The following is an 18,129-nucleotide window of genomic DNA, read 5'->3' on the forward strand; positions in this document are numbered from 1 at the left end:
CCGAAAATAAGACCTAACGCATGGAAAAATAAGACATCCCCTGAAAATAAGATTAGAGCATCTTTGAGAGCAAAAATTAATATAAGACACTGTCTTATTTTTGGGGAAACAGGGTAGTACACACACATATATATGTACATGCATCTCTGCTATTTCCCTCTGGAGAACCCTAACTAATATAGCATCCAAAGCCAGATGGTAGGAGCCTTATTGGGACCTGAGTGCACCATATTCTGCACCTGACTCTGCATTCATTGTCTCCTCTGATGATAGTGAGAGATAGAGGGATGTTCTTCATAATACCTTCAGTTTATATGACCTCATATGTGCAGAGTCAAAACTTGTCACTTAGAATTCATATGTACTGGTGACAAGTAATATTTACTAAATATAAATTGCACAACATTTTTTAAAATTCTATCAGCCATTATAAGTTTAGAGTCCATGGTAGCCACATTACTTTCCATGCAGAATCTGAAAAAGAGAATGTCATCTACAGCATAATCACCTACCTTCAATAGCTCCATGAATGAAGACTTACTAACTCACATGTTGACCCCTCACATTGTGGGACATCTGTATTTTGTAGAAAGTTCTGTTAGCTCGGTAGCATACTGAGTCATTGTAACTAAGAAAGTAATATCAAATGACTTTTTAAAAATAAATGGTAAATAAGAAAGATCACACTTCATTGTAATGAGTCAAGCTAAAGAACACTAGCAAAAATTCTAGTTTAACATAGTACAAATGACTTATTACCGTAACTTGCAAACAACATGGAATGTATTTTCTTCATTGTCTAGAAGCTTATAGTTCAATAGAGGATATTTAGAAGAAATTTGTGATATGAAATATGTGAAAAAAAGCCCAGTTCAAGCAAAATGGATTTTTTTTTCTCCCAAATAATATTGACTCACTTACAACAGGAGGATAATGGTGTCTGACTTATGATGATGTACTATGTCTTACTGATAGGCATTAGATATATATCAATCATTAAAATAAAAACTTCATTCCTGGCCCACATTGCTCAGTGGTTAGAACACCAGCCCACACACTGAAGGGTCAAAGGTTCAATTCCCTGTCAAGGGCACATGCTGGGTTGCAGGTTCAATTCCTATTCCTGATCAGAATGAGTAGGGAAGTAACCAATGTATTTCTCTCACACCAATGTTTCTCTCTGTGTGTGCCTGCCTCTCTCTCTCTCTCTCTTTCCCCCCCTCGCTTCCTTCCACTTTCAAAAAATCAATGGAAAAACATATCTTTCAGTGAAGATTAACCAAAAAATAAATCAATCAAAGGAAGATCTCAATCCTAGTTGACTGAAAGAGATCATGTCATGCAGGACTCAGATTCACAAAGCTTAATCTAGGTTGGCAAATGAAAGATAAAATATTTGGGCACTTCTAATATTAATGGGAGCAAATTAGTGTCAACATTTAAAGAAATATAAGCCAGGAAATTCCACTAATGAAAAATACTTTATCATTTCAGTAGGGCAAAATGCTCTATTTAAGGCTGACATGTTTTTCACTGTCCATTTGGTATTTTTGTACTGCGTGAGGGACAGGGGCATGATATGTAGAAGAATTCAAGATTCCAAAGGAAATCTTTAAAGGCAACAGACAAAAAGGAAAAAAAAATGATGTATGTCTATATTAAATATATTTTGGAGAAAAAGATTTAGAATCTGCCACTCTAATACAGTACTATCAACTAGATAAAATAGAAAGATAAATATTTATTCAATTGACAAGTTGTGTAGGTTATTTAGGCTATTTCTGTAAAATTTGTTGCTATGCTATTGCTGGTTTGCTAGTGTTCTGATTGAAACAGACGCTGCTATTTTCCTATAGTGACTCCAATGAGAAAATGGAGATAATTGCAAGTTCTTCTAACAAATAACATCTGAGCAAATAGCACAGTGATGGAGGAGAATAAAGCAAACATGAAAGTAGTATGTTAGTCATTACTTAATATGGGTATATGTATATGTATATGTATATGTATATGTATATGTATATGTATATGTATGAGTTCTATATTTGAAAACCAATAAGTCAAAAAGTCAGCATTAGTCAGAATTTTATGCCACAAGAGAACATAAGCTATGTAATAATTTTCTAGATATTTATTTGATGCCTAGAATAAACCAGTTGTTTAAGGTAAACATAATTTCAGCCCACCATTAGGAGAGAGATAAGTAAACCAACAATAATAACTAGTACTACAAGAGCCCAAGAGAAGGATCTTATGGGAGAGAAGAATCTTCTATTCCAGAAGCACAGTAAAGAGTTTGAGCAAAGAGAGAGGACAACCCATTTGGGAAAAATAAAATGAATTGCTGAATTAGGTACTGGAGGGATAGGGCCAGGTGAGGTGAGAAATGAAAGTGAGGCCAGGCAATGAATAGCCCTATATTTCATGTTTTAGATATAAAAAGGGATGTATTAAAATGTTAAACAGGTAGAGACATGTGAGATATTAATTCTAGAATAATCATTTAGAAATCTCAAGCATACATTTGGAGAATAATATATTATAGGCCAGATATGGTGATGAGGACTTGAACTACTTGTACCTTGGCAAAGAGAGAATAGATTTGGGAAATAATGTGTAGGATTTCATGCTTAATAAGATATGATTAATTAAGAATTGAGAAGATTACAGAATAACTTCAGAGTAATTATATTTTTAAAATATGAAAAACAGGAATTCAAAATATAGAATATTGATATACATATCAGGAATGGATTTAAAACTGCAATTGAGAGAATTGATTCTGATTAATGAAGAGAGAGAGAGAGAGAGAAAAGGACATAAGGTATTTAAAAGAATGTGAAAAATGTGAATTCCACATCTCAAAATAAAAACTAGGGCAGTTCCTAATTCTTAATAGCAAGAAGATTCTCTTAAAAAGACCCGTTTTCAAGAAAGAAGAAAATTCTCTTTCTGGGGGAGATCAGAGTAATAATGTACAAATTTAACCTAAGAGACAAAATAAATGAAGAAAAAGTCTTCCTTAATGTAGAAAAGACCAATGCAGACTCAGGTCATGATGAAATCATGAACCAGAGCAATTATAAAGAGCTGAGCTGATGTAATAACTGCTAGGAGTGAGGAAAAGATGAGGGTCTTTATGTCCAACACATTTTGGTAGTTAGCATGAGGTAATAAAACCTAATATGAAAAAGATAACCTATATAATAAAAAACTAATATGCTAAGTGTCTGGTCAGCCATTCAACCAATCAAAATGTAATATGCTAATGATATGCTAAGGCTGCTCAACTGCTCACTATGATGTGCACTGACCACCAGGAGGCAGATGCTCCAACTGGTAGGTTAGCTTGCTGCTGGAGTCTGGCCAATTGGGACTGAGCAAGATGATGAATGTTCAGCAAGTGAGAATTCTAATCATCAGGTAAGAGATTTTTCCCTTGAATTGAAGACTTGATGATCCTCTTGAGAGCTGAAATCCTAGAAAGAACTGGAGTTATGTGGGGAGACATAGATGGAGATGATAAAGGTAAAGAGGAGAATTAGGAAGAATGATGTCATGTAAGGGTTGGGTGGAGAGAAAGAGAAGTCAGGCTCAGAGATTGGGACATAAGTATTCAAGGGAGGTAGAGAAGCACTGGGGAAAACTGGACATGGGGATGGTGCTGAGGGGGTCTCCAAAGGAAAGCCAGACCCTTGTGGTATAAAAAAAATAAAAAAATAAAAAGAGAAAGAAAAGAAAAAGATAACGATTTACAATGAGCAATGAGAAGACCCTGGGTGAGTACTGAGAAGGGGTTTCTTGGACACTGAGCTATGTTATAAAGCTCTCTCATGTTTTTTCTTCTTCACTGGCCCTTCATCTGTGTCTGAGAATTTCCTTGGGAGTTTAGAAAAAAGGAAAACAGATTCTTCTTTCCAAATACAGAAAACCTCTATATTCCATCCCATCACCTTCTGTCTCCAGAACCATCTGTGTGTTTTTATATTTTTCCCACTACTTATTTCTTTTTGTCTTCATATTTGCATAATATGCTCCTATTTTCACACTTTGAACTCTGAGCTATAATGCTACTTCTTTGACAAATATTCTTTAAAAATCATCATTTCAACATCTGTTTCTTTTTAGTCTGTGGTTGCCAAAGTACACTGAGCAGCCAGATTATTATCATCTCTGAATTCAGATATATATATGAATTCATGCATGGGTGGGGTCTGGCCAGCCTGGCTAGGGGGAGGGGACATGTGCGGTTAGCCAGCCTGCCTGCTGGTTGAACTCCTGGTCAAGGGGACAATTTGTATATTAGTTTTTTATTATATAGAATATACACTGAGTGGCCAGATTATTATGCATTCAGAGATCATAATAGTGATCTGGCCACTCAGTGTATAATTTTGTTTCACCTACAATTACTTTGCTAAGACTGGACCGAATAGTCTGCTATGTTTACTCAATTGTGAAATCATTTCTTCCATCTTTAGTTACACTCTTAGTTCTAAAACATTGGCAAACCACTTCCCTTCTATGATTTTATGATAATGTGCCATATTTCTCAATAATAAGAATAAGTTAATTGGTATGTCATAAAAAAAATTGACCCTCTGAGCAAACAGGTTTGGGAAAATTCTCTGATGAAAAAAATGGTGATAGATTTCTTTACTGCAGTACTGTAAGGGCCTTCAATATGCTAATGCCACACCAAGATCTCCAGAGGGGTTTAATTTGGTCACAGAATCCTTCTTTTTCCATGTAACTGAATCTCTCCACTCAATTACTTTAAAACCATGCTCTGTGACATGACATCCTCCCTGGATCCTAAATACATATTCCTAACTTCCAAGCTTCAGAAAAGGAAAGGAGATTAGCATTTCCTGAGCAACAATGAGCACTGGGAAACACAGCGAGAAACTGGAATCATTATCTCTTTTGCAAATGAAAAGAAACCCAAGGTACATTAAGGCAGGGTCTTTCATCCAAACCCATGAAAAGAGTGAGTGACAAAACCACAAAACCCTGAGCTCAGGGCCTTGATGTTCCACAGTGAAGAAGTTGCATTTTCATCACACCATGTTGCCTCCAGGCCTGAGGCCTCTCCTCTTTGTGTTTTCCCCCATAAAGAACTGACATCCTATGCAACCTTTAAACAAGTGATTCAAAAAGGTATTTTCTAGATGTAATTATTCTCACACAAATACTGCATCTCCTTCTCCCTTTCTCTCTATTTTATATCAGTTATTTATATCAATTATTTATGTTCTCTTTTTTTTTTGCATCCATAGTGTCCATTTTCATGGGTGTACAACAATTAAATACTGCCAACCCATCCCTATCCTTTGTTCTACATGTAAAGTTGGCTATTAATTCCAGCTGATTTTTTAAATACCTTTTATGCATTTCTTCTAATTAATTCCTAACGTCTGGTACGGGCTTTCAAAGCCTTTGTGGTATAATTAACAAAAAACCCATGAACCCCAAACTTTCTACTTATAACTCCTACTTTCAAGTATTTCCTATGAGCTTGATTATTATCTGTACCTAGTGAATTTAATGAACTCCAACAGGTTTATAATTGTTATTCCTCATGCATCTGGTTGAAACACTTTATTTTATGACACCATGTGAGTCCTTCACAACATGATTGGCCTGAGATGGCACTTATTTTGCAAAGTTTGTGTGCATTTGAATTCTGAATAGCAGTGAAGGTGAGTTTGAGTTGTTAGAGCCTCTAGAGCATACATGTCAAACACAAGGCCCGCGGGCCAAATCCGGCCCGCCAGGCCTTGCAATGTGGCCCGCACTGCGCTGTCATCACTGCACTCTGCTGCGTTCCATCACAATGACGCGAGGTGACATAGGAGGCTTGTGATCTCGCCGGCCGCCTCGCCGGCCGCCGTACTTGCTATCTATTATGCATGCGCATAGATAACAAGTCACGCGAGATTCAGGAGGCGTGACCTATAGTCCGGCATCCGATGTGGTTGTGCGGGTGGCAGAACAGAGGAGAGAGTGAGTGTGCGGGCATAAAAAATACACAGCAGAAGCTAAGCTGCCAGTTCCTGGCATAAAATGCAGGCATAAAAATCGCAACAGAATCTGCTATCTGTACCCAGCCAGGCATTTATTGACTGACTTTTTTTTTCTCCACTCCATCTGCCAAATCAAGCTATCCCTGTGCAGTTTTCAACTTTTTCCTTCTAACGCAGATTTCCAATAAACTACATCTTTTACTGCCAATATTGATCCCAAAATGCCCAGGAAAAGAAAAGTTGACGGTGAAGGCAGACAATTTAATGACAAATGGGAAAATGAATACATGTTTGTGCTTAGAGAGGGCAAACCAGTGTGTATATTGTGTTATGAGACAGTGTCGGTGATGAAAGAGTACAATATACGTCGTCATTTTGACACCAAACATAATGTTAAGTATGGCAAATATACTTTGGAAGAAAAGCATAAAATTGTTAAAGAACTAAAAGGCAAACTACAATCACAGCAGCAAATGTTTACAAAGGCTACAGTGAAAAATGATGCTGCAGTGAAAGCAAGCTTTATAGTGGCTGAAGAAATTGCCCGTACTTCAAGGTGTTTTTCAGAGGGTGCCTTTTTGAAGCAATGCATGCTAAAAGTGTGTGAGCAAGTATGCCCAGACCAGATACAGAGTTTTCAAAATGTCAGTTTGTCAAGAAACACCATTGCAGGTAGAGTTCAAGAACTCTCAGGAAATCTATCATCACAGCTGGCCGAACAGGCATGCAGTTATCTCGCTTTTTCACTTGCTATCGATGAAAGCACAGACAACACTGATACAGCGCAGCTGTTCATCTTTATACGTGCTACGAAGACCGACCTCTCTGTCACTGAGGAACTTTTGGATGTAGCTGCCATGCATGGGACGACGACTGGTAGAGATATATTTGAGGCTGTGGAGAAATCTATAAATAATTTTAAATTACCCTGGGAAAAGTTGGTGGGGCTAACTACCGATGGCGCACCTTCAATGTGCGGAGAAAAGAAAGGCTTGGTTGGACTAATGAAGGAAAGAATGCAAAAAAGTCACTGCCACACACCTTTGATTACTTATCATTGCATTATCCACCAAGAGGCTATGTGTGGAAAAGTTCTGGACATGAATGACATAATGACCACAGTCATTAAAACTATTAACTTTATATGGGCACATGGCCTGAATCATCGCCAGTTCCAGCAGTTTTTACAGGAGGTGGGTGCAGAGCATGGAGACGTGCCATACCACACAGAAGTAAGATGGCTGAGCAAGAGCGCAGTCCTCAAAAGATTTTTTGAGCTCAAAGAACAAATTGCTCTTTTCATGGAAAGTAAAGGAAAGCCCTTGCCTGAACTGTCGGATCCCGCCTGGCTATGTGATTTTGCTATGATGTGTGACATATGCGAGCATCTCGCCCAACTGAATCTGAAGCTGCAGGGACGCAAACAAGTCATCACGAAGATGTCTGACATGATCACAGCATTCCAGCGTAAACTTCAACTATGGAAGTCCCAACTGGAACAGGACAATCTTGCCCACTTTCCTGTTTGTTTATCTCAATCACTATTTCTGGTACTTTTCCTTGCAGTCGGCTGGCTACCAAAGTTAGCCGTTTACTAAGTGAATTTGAGCGGCGCTTCTCTGACTTTAGAACACAGCACTCAGGCTTTGACATCTTTGCCAATCCTTTTACAGTTGATGTCAACAATGTGCCCCATCACCTTCAGATGGAGATAATCGAGCTTCAGTCTGACAGTGGCCTGAAATCAAGGTTTCAGGATGTTGAAATTGAGGACTTCTACCCTCTACTGCCCCCTGACTCAATGCCAGAGCTCCGACTTCATGCTGCCCGTATTCTATCCATGTTCGGGAGCACCTATCTTTGTGAACAGATGTTTTCAATAATGAATCTGAACAAAAACAAGCACAGATCACGCATTACCGATGACAACCTCCATGCTGTTTTGCGGGTTGCTACAGCCCAAGAAATAAAACTGAACATTGACTCATTGATCCGGGGAAAACAGTGTCAGACATCTAGCCAGAAAACAAAACAATGAGCATTTTAGGTACATTCCAATATTACTGTTTTGCTTGATACCAATATTACTGTTTTGCTTGATAGCATGTGAGTTGGTTAACAGCACTGTTAAGGAAAAGATTGTTCCACTCATTTTAAATTCACATTTCTGGTTAACATTGTCAGTTTTTGACTGTTCAGTAAACCATTTGGCCCGCGATTTAGGCTGGATTTTAGATTTTGGCCCCTTCTCTGATTGAGTTCGACACCCCTACTCTAGAGCAAGTAGGGCTCCTCCTGCTCTTGCTGGTACTAAAGAGCATTGCAGTTTCCATTTTATTTAAAAAGGAAAATAGCCGAAACCGGATGGGCTCAACGGTAGAGTGTTGGTCTGTGGACTCGATTCGGTCTGGGTCCCAGGTTCGATTCTGGTCAAGGGCATGTACATTGGTTGCGGGCACATCCCCTGAAGGGGTTGTGCAAGAGGCAGCTGGTCGATGTTTCTCTCTCATTGACACTTCTACCTCTCTATCCCTCTTTCTTCCTCTCTGTGAAAAATCAATAAAATATATTAAAAAAATAAAATAAATAAATAAAAAGGAAAATAAAGCTGAAACTGGTTTGGCTCAATGGATAGAGCATCGGCCTGCGGACTGAAAGGTCCCGGGTTCAATTCCAGTCAAGAGCATGTACCTTAGTTGAGGGCACATCCCAATAGGAGGTGTGCAAGAGGCAGCTGATCAATGATTCTCTCTCATTGATGTTTCTAACTCTCTATCCCTCTCCCTTCTTCTCTGTAAAAAAATCAATAAAATACATACATATATATATATATATATATATATATATATATATATATATATATATATATTTTAAATAAGGAAAATAAAAATGTAAAAACAGCCCTAGCTGGTTTGTCTCAGTGGATAGAGTGTTGGCCTGTGGAAAGAAGGGTCCCGGGTTCGATTCCAGCCAAGGGCACATGCCCAGGTTGCAGGCTTGATCCCCAGTGTGGGGTGTGCAGGAGGTAGTCAATCAATGATTCTCTCTCATCATTGATATTTCTATCTCACTCTCCCTCTTCTTTTCTCTCTGAAATCAATAAAAATATATTTTTTGAAACTGTAACATTTCTTTCTTCCCCTACAATCCTGAAATGGCTCCTGGGCTACACAGAAATGCATATCTTGGCCTTAGTAACCTGAGGGTGAAGGAAAGCCAAGAGATTCACATTTGAACTGACTAAATTCTGGTCCTGGATAAGAGAAATGTAAAACTATTACATTTATACAGTTTGCAGTAGACTTTAAAATTCATGCTAATATTCCTGAAGGGAAGATAGTTCTATAACTGAGAGCCAGGCAGTTAGAAGAGAAATACATTGCTCCTAGTTTAGCAAATAACTGCATTCCACAAATGAAAAAAACATTACTCCCTATCCCACCCTCACCCTCAACAGGATTTCATCAGGGAAGTATCAGCTGGGATGTGACTGAGGTGGGGGATGGACTGAAGAGATACTTTGGGTTTGCATTAGAGTTTATTAAGTTAAAAATGGAGAGGCCAGTGCAAGATGCCATGTCTGAATCTGTACGTAATCAACACTGTGTTATTAACATGTCATGCCTTAGGTCACCCATGTGCTTTAGTATGTATTTTTAATTTATTTCCAACTTTTTTAAAAAAATATATAGTTTATTGATTTTTAACAGATAGAAAGGGAGAGGGATAGAGAGCTAGAAATGTCGATGAGAGAGAAACATTGACCAGCTGCCTCTTGCACAACCCCTACAGGGGATGTACCCGCAACCAAGGTACATGCCCTTGACCAGAATCAAACCTGGGACCTTTCAGTCTGTAGACCGACGCTCTACCACTGAGCCAAACTGGCTTCGGCTATTTCCAACTTTTTTAATGGGCTTACATTTAACCTGCAGCAACCATGAAAGCCACCAAACTAATCCTATCCTAGGGCATGCCAAGAGAATGAAAAACACCTCCCAGAATCATGATTCTCTGACACTAAGATAAAATCTTTGATATCAGTCATTTAAGTCACATATTTACACGTCTTTTACCTTCATTTTTGAAAGATGTTTTATTTTCTTTCTGAGCTGCTTTGTTACCTTGGTGATTTGTGATATTTGGTGAATTCCTTCTCTGTCTAGGCATCTGTGTATGAGTAGCATTTCTCTAGTAGATTAATATAAATAAATCAATTCATTATTTTCCAATAGGTAGTGCTGATTTACAATTCCTTTATTTATTTGTTTGTTTGTTTGTTTGTTAGTTATTTTAGCTCTTGCAGTTCTCTGACTTTTCAGACCAATTCTGGGTGGTGGATAATGGCCTGTGTTCCCTGGGAAGGTGGGCACTGCCTGTGTAATCAGATCACCCTGGTCCCAGGAGACCAACCCCTCATGGGGATGCGGTGAGTGACTGAGCTCCAAATCCATAAAATCCCAGTTCTATCTCCTGCAGCCAGATGCTGCTGCCAGTGTGGCAGTGGTGCATGGGGCGGTATGGGGGCAGGGAGCAGCAGACATCTTTGTTGTTTTGTAATCTTGGTAATGGCAACCAGTGACATTCCGGGGTATCCCTCTGTACCGACCACAGGACCAGTCACAGAGTGCACTCTTTGCTCAAGGAAAAACTGACTCTATAGCACTAGTTCTTGGGTTTGCAGGTAATGTGTTCCACAACCTGACACCAAGGGCAGAGGGGGGCAAGCTCTGGGAGGTTATGGAGTGGCTTTGTTTCTCCGTCTGTAATGTTTGCTGCCCACTGTGCTGTGTCCTTGCCCAGGTCTCAGGGCTCAGCCACAGCTGGTACTCCCACTCCTGCTGGGACGCCCACTTAATAGCATTGTTCCTCCTGCTGAAGGGAGTTCTGGCCACAATCTGATTCATCCTCTCCTGGGGCTGAGCCTTGTCATGAGCTCCACCTGTAGGGCTGCCTATGTGGTTTGTCTCAGCATTTCTTCCTTCTCACCACCTTCCTAACTTTAGATGCTTCAATGCACAGATCTCAGAAGTTTTGTGCATTGAGCAGGGAATCCCTTGTTGAGTTATATCTGTTTAAATTGTTTAAACTTCAAGGGGAGAGACCAAGAGGATCTCTCACACAGCCATTCCTCTGACATCACTCCCATCTACCAATTTCTTACCTCCTCCCTTTATAAAAATAAGGGTAATCCAAAACTTATTTTGAAAGTGGATCACTTTGCCAACTTATTTTTCTGGAAAAGCACCTTCATTTCAAAGTGATTCTTTGACTGCAAAGAAAATAAGCAGATCCCATCAAAACTATTATGTAAGAAGACTATGCCTTTCCCAGTGACAAAAAAAAAAAAAAATTTAAAGATTTGACAGAGATAAGAGATCTGCCTCCTTTGGTGCACATAATCAGTGCTCAGTGAAAATGAACCAAAAAGAATTCAGGTATTTCACAGAAGTCAAGACTATTTCAGGACAACTTGGATATATAATATCTACTCTATTACCATTATATTGTTGTCTCTATGCTATGATAGTGTACACTTATAAACTAATGAATGAGAATATGATATCCAAAAGAAACATACTGGCAAGTCCATTAAGCCAGTTTTCAAGTAGTCACTGTGAACAGCAAAATAAGAATCAGACCACATCACCTCATAGACAAATTCACTCCCTTCTAGCAACGTCAGCATCTTTATTTTTTCTTTTTTTTAGAATTAATGTTTTACCCTGTTAAGTTCAGTTTCAGCAAAGTATGTTAGAATATTTAAGTTTCTTCCTCTTATGCTTTCATTTGCCATAAAAGCTGAGCTACCATCTTTCTTTATTCAGATTCAACAAGAAACTAGACAGAAATATGCCTCTGTCTCTGAATAACGGGACAGCAAGGACAGTGGGCCTTAAAATGCTCATCTCCATGGAGAAAGTATAGACATTTAGCTACAGCTATGATCCTATAGTGTATACTGCACCAAAGTGCCATTTTAAAAAACACATTCCTATAGATAGTGCTGATTTAGCTAAAGGTAGGTCCAGGTCTTATAACAACAAGATTGTATTATTACTATTTTCTGACAGATGGAAGTAAATTGCTTTTTGGAAGCTGTCTTTCCTATAATTTACACAGAGTTACTGTCTATAATAACTAGGAAAACTGCTAGTTTTGAATAGCACCCAGAATAAGAAAAGACTCCAAAACAAGTTGAGGCTACTGTGCATGCTGCTCTGCCACTCGGGCCACATGGTTCCATAGATCCAACACCAATGAAGTATTAGTGACAGATGGGGAAGCTCCTTGGAGCCTCTGACAGGCTGCTGTAGGGGAATCGCAGTGCAGGTCCTTAGGATTTTAGAGAAAAGCCCTGCCATCTGCTGCAGATAACCACTGTTCTTTGCATAAACAGTGTCTGGCCTGTTACTGTAGCGAATGAAAGCTTCACCTTGGCCCAGGTTATCAGGCAACCCAAGCTTTACATCATAAATTGGGTGTTATCTGGCCCGCCAAACCATAAGGCAGGGGTACAGTAGCACCCCATAGTCAAACGGCTGACTGGGCCACAGCAGGCCCTGAAGGCACAAGTAAGTTACATAACGAAGTGGGCAAATGACCATGGTACCCACTCCTGCTACACTACCTTCTCCCTCCAGGCTTGCACAGAAGGTCTCATGGGAGTTCCCTGTGATCAGCTGAGAGAAGAAAAGCCTTAGGTCTGATTAGAGATGGTTTTGCATGATATGTAGGTGCGACCCCAAAATGGACAGCTGCAGCACTAGAGCCCCTCTCCGAAAATTCCTGGAAAGACACAGGGGAAGGGAAATTTTCCCAGTGGATAGAACGTAAAGTGATGCACCTGGTTGTTCACTTTGCTTGGAAGGAGAAACAGCCAGATGTGTGATGTATATAGACATTCATAGTCTGTGGCCAATGGATCTGCTGGCAGGGTCAGGGGCTGACAGGAACATGATTGGAAAATTGGTGGCAAGGGAATTTGGAAAGAGGTATGCAGGTAGACTTTTCTATATGGGCAAAACATGGGAACATATGTGTATCCCACATAAGTGCTCACCAAAGAGTGACTACACATTCTGTGGACACCAGAGAGCTCCTTTCCCCAGCTATACTTGTCATCACCCAATGGGCTCATAAACAAAGTAGCCATAATGGCGGGAATGGAGGTTATTTATGAGGTCAGCAACATGAACTCCATTCACCAAGGCCTAACTGGCTATGTTTACCACTGAGCATAAAATTTGCCAACAGTAGTTACCAACTACTGATTCCCAATATGACACCATTCCCCAGAGTGATCAGCCAGCTAACACAGTGGCAGGTTGATCACACTGGACCACTTCCATCACAGAAGGGAGAGTGCTTTGTTCTCACTGGAATAGATACTTATTCTGGATATGAATTTTCCTTCCCTGCATTCAATGCTTCTGTTAAAACTACCATCTATGGACTTACAGAATAACTTATCCATAGTTTTGGCATTCCACACAGCATTGCTTCTGACCAAGAAACTCACTTCATAGCAAATTAAATGTGGTAAAGGGCTCATGATTATGGAATTTACTGGTCTTATCATGATATATACTATGCTGAAGCAACTGGCTTGACAGAACAGTGGAAAGTTTTTAAGACTCAGCTATGGCACCAGCTAGGTGGCAATCCTTGCAGATCTGGGACAAGTTGTGACATTGCTTTGATTCGACATCTAATAATATTGTTTCTCCAACAGCTATCAAAGGACAGCAATGCAATAATCAGGAAAAATAATTTCAGAAAAAATATGTCATTAGAAATCCAAATTAAGATTATCCACATCCTCATATTCCAAATTATTTTGAACAGATGTAAAAGTTAGAAAGTGAGTAAGGCTGACAGAAAAAAAAATTGAAATATGGTATTGCAAGAGAACTCTATAGATACCCTGGAATTCTGGAAAGATAAATAAGTAGGTCCTAGAGCAAACTAAGCCTGAAACATTGCTTGAGGCAAAAAAAAAAAATGTCAAAACAGAAGCTGTCATACTCCAGACACATCACAAGAATGCAAGGTTCTTTGGAAAGACAATGATACTGGAAAACAGAAGGCAGTAGGAAATGAGAAAGACCAAATATGAGAAAACAGACTCCATAAAAAAGCCATAAGCATGAATTTACAGGAGCTGAGCAGGGCTGTAGAGGACAGGACATTGTGGACATATAGAGTTACCAGGAGTTGGGCAAGCTGACTCAATGGTATGTTGTAACACACAAAACTCACTTTTACCTCTAGTGGCCTACTTGTAAAACTTTTGCTTCCTGTCCCCAGAATCCTATGCTCTGCTGGCCTATAGGTCTTAATTCCAAAGAGAGGAAGGCTTCCACCAGGAGATACAATGATTCCACTGAACTGGAATTTAAGACTGCTACCTGGCCATGTTGGGCTCTTCATGACTCTGAATATATTTCCTGTGCTAGATGAGATGACTGATCCTGACTAATACAATAATCCATCAAACAGGAAGAGAAACTTAATTCTAAAAATGCCTTTTAGAAGAATTATGAAACCAGTGTAATACAGTCGGTCCCACGAGTTCTGATTTTGCTATACACATCCCTTGAGCGACAATGTGATCAGACTTTAAGATTAAAGTAGCATGTTACCAACACTTCTTACCAAACCTCATATTATTAGCACCTGATTATACAAGACACAGAAAGAAGAGAAGTCTGATGACTCTCTCAGTGTTTTTCTTAGATTTTAATATACAACCCTTCCAGACATTTTACTCAGATCCAGAAACCTATTCATAATGTCTTCTAGAAATTCAATAGTTCCTTTCTATGTATATATTACATATAGAATATTATATATATGTAATTATATATATATATATATATATATATATTATTAAGATTAGTCAATTAATTCAGTTATCCTTGCATTCATTCAACAAATATTTAATTAGCACCTAAGAAATACAATGCATATTACTGAGTCTAATCTTGACATATCCTTCATTCCTTGGCTAACATCCAACATACATTTGGAAGATCAGCATTGGGTATGTTGATGCCTTAGAATAGATATTTCCTCACACTGCACTAGACCTTAGATTCACTAGCTGGTTATGGTTAAAATATAGTATAAAATCAACATTAACTGATACCAAACTTCAACTCAAATACTTACAAATAAGGCAACCTAATAATACCGCAACTTACTCCAATATAAGCATAGTCAACAGTTTATAAAAGTAACGCAATGTAAATCACATTCTTACAGCGAATCTGTTTGAAAAATCCTCTTACCTCTTGTTTGCACCCCTTTCCCACAGGCTTCGCTGGTGCTCAGTATCCCCTGCCTGACAGATTCGGGCACTAAGAGACAGGGGCTCCATTTCTGTGGCTTCCACCTGTGATTATAAAGAACAGGGAACTAGAAATTTCACCATTACAAACACACAAAGGATATACTTGAAATGGATAAGTGAGAAAACCAAAAGCACAAAGACAGTAATTCAATAAAAATGGATTTGGACCCAAAGCCATAAAATAGAGCCCTGGTATGCACTTGAGATAATAATCCACTCTGCCTCGGGTTCACGGTTAATGCCTTGATTCCATTTTTTAAAACGTGGACATTTTGCACATAAACCTTAGTTCACATAGCAAAGTGGCCATAAAAGCATTAGAAGCACAGATCAAATCTAGAGCGCTAACCACTTTATGAACTTACAATTGTTAGAAAAAGAGAGAGAGAGAGAGAGTTCTTATGTCCCATTAGAGCATTAGAGAAGCAAGTTTTGTACAGCTGAAAGTGCCACTTGCACATCTTTTCACTTGAACTTCTAGTTCAATATTTTAGAAATGCGTTTCCTCATACTTTGAAGTAATTCAAACAAGTCAATAAGTTGTCAAGTAAAAGGGAGGTGGGGGAGGCACAGGTACGTATGTATGGGATAGTTCATTCCAAGGAAGAGGAATTGATCTGCCTCTGATGAATTACCAATATTCCTATTCCTGTAAGGAAATAGTCTCTAAGGATCCCGTCTGGCTTTTCCCTATTTTTCCTTCCTCAGATCAACAAAGGTTTCTATTTATATGACCCACATGACAGACTGTGCCTTGTGTCCTTAGCCTGTCTCTTCAGAATGTTCCATAAAACCCAAACCTTAAGTGAAACTACAGCTTCTGTTCCTTTGCTTAATATATTTTTACACTTTTTTTTCCATATCAGCTAATACCACCACCAAGACATGTTAATTCAAAGAGTAAAATAAAAACAGGCAGTAAAATATCATTGCCCAGCCTTGCAAGAAGAAAATATTCTAGAGATTGCATAAAATTAACAATATAATAAAGTACATTTTAAAATGGTTAAGATAGTCAATGTTATGTGTTTTTAACATAATAAAAAAGTCAGTAAAGGGAGACTTTCTTTACTCAAGAAAAGTCAGTTTAATGTCTTTGTTAGTTATGTGAACATAGCTTGGAGATCACCTAGCCATTAATAGCAGTACTCACAAACTCCTCTCCCCTCTTTTTTTTTTTTTTTTTTTTTTTTTTTTTACATTAAGTGGGTCTCTTGTACAATTGGAAGTGAGGCAGAGATGGTCTTAAGGGGAGGTACAGACCATTCTGCAAAATTAAGCCCAATACATTAAAATATAAAAGTGAAACAAATATATCATTGACTTTATTCAAGTGGCCTCCATAATGGGAAGAATTGGAGACAAATCAGGAAGCAACGAACTAGCAAAACCTGTCCTTTTTAAGTAAATCACCTATTGATTTTAAGTAGTTCTATCTTTTTTTGTATATGCATAGACTCATTCAGTATAATTCCAAAACGCAGAAATTGATACAGTAAGGGTTTTTCAGTCTGACTTTTCAACTAGGATATGTCATCTACACAGATCTCTTAAATGTACATGGGCTTTCTACACCAAAAGGAGACTAAGGAATGGAATCTAGTTCAGTGTTCTGCAGAGACAGAAGTAGAAGGAAGGCCTTTTCAGGGCTCTCCTGTGAGACCCTCAGTGTTGGGTTGATGAACTTGAGCTTGGGGCAAGTGATATGTCCCAGACTGCACAAATCAGGGCAGGCAGTTTCAATCCTACATCCCTGGATGCTCAACCATGGACCACAGGCCAATCCCATATAAGGATCCTTGTCCATGCTGCTTTCCCCTTCCTGTACTAAGCTAACATATTGGAGAAATGCTCAAACTCACAGAAATAATTTTGTGGACATTTTGTTTCTGTTTTAATTGGTACATGTGTTACTTTGCCACTTTAATGGAGTAACAAGAATAATCAAAAGATAATGATAAAGGTCTTTATTAACTTGCTTCCCTAACATACCAATGATGGAGGAAGCAAAAACTAAATTGGAACCAAATTTCTCAAAATTCATGGATGTTTTACTAAGAAGCAGAGAATCACGCTGATAACTGGGACATTTATTAAACCACACACACCAGGAGAAATGATGCATTGATCCCATCCACACACAGTTGAACTGATTTCTGGGGAAATGGCAGGAGGGCGATGATGGAAACTAGTTCAAACATGAGTGGCTAAATTGAACTGCAGCAAGAGAGTCAGAGAGTGGACAATGGAAAGGAAGAGCTCACAAATAGTTCCTAGGATTTCTTCTGATTATAATAGCCCTTGGTTCATAAAAATGTGAAATCATATTTTATTTGGCTAATTTTTTCAATTGTCTACTATCCCCCAGTAATCATTAGCTGGGCTCAGAAGTTTCAATATTTATATACATGGCATAAAGAATGCATATTGACAGAGCTCCCACAATGCTCCTGTGGTTGATGAGTAAAAACTCATAGTCTGGGCATGTTCCCAGTGTTTGTCTATATCCTTCACAAACTGGTCATCACATGGAAACAATAGGAGTATAGGGATGGTAAAACCAATAAGAATTTAGATTTCTTCAATGAGACTCTAAACTTTATCTAATGGAAGGCATCATCTTAAAAGAAGAAAAATAACTTGTAGTTTTATTAACAAATTAGCCCTTGAATTTAATAGATTTAAGATGTAGCTTCTCAAGTAATCCAGGGAAATATTAGGTATTTTTGGTAAAGGCAGTTTTAAATG

The 18,129-nt window shown here is 38.6% G+C and overlaps 1 protein-coding gene across 1 annotated transcript in view; it reads right to left on the reverse strand.

The window, feature by feature from the left end:
- The window catches only part of THSD7B (thrombospondin type 1 domain containing 7B), a 696,543-nt gene that overhangs the window by 313,232 nt on the left and 365,182 nt on the right, over positions 1-18,129 (reverse strand). Inside the window, exon 11 of the mRNA XM_036422004.2 lies at positions 15,320-15,423. Coding sequence (XP_036277897.1) covers positions 15,320-15,423 — 104 coding nt within the window. The remainder of the gene's footprint in view (positions 1-15,319; positions 15,424-18,129) is intronic.

The sequence above is a fragment of the Pipistrellus kuhlii genome, unplaced genomic scaffold (genome assembly GCF_014108245.1).
Source record: "Pipistrellus kuhlii isolate mPipKuh1 unplaced genomic scaffold, mPipKuh1.p scaffold_m20_p_7, whole genome shotgun sequence".
NCBI lineage: Eukaryota > Metazoa > Chordata > Mammalia > Chiroptera > Vespertilionidae > Pipistrellus > Pipistrellus kuhlii.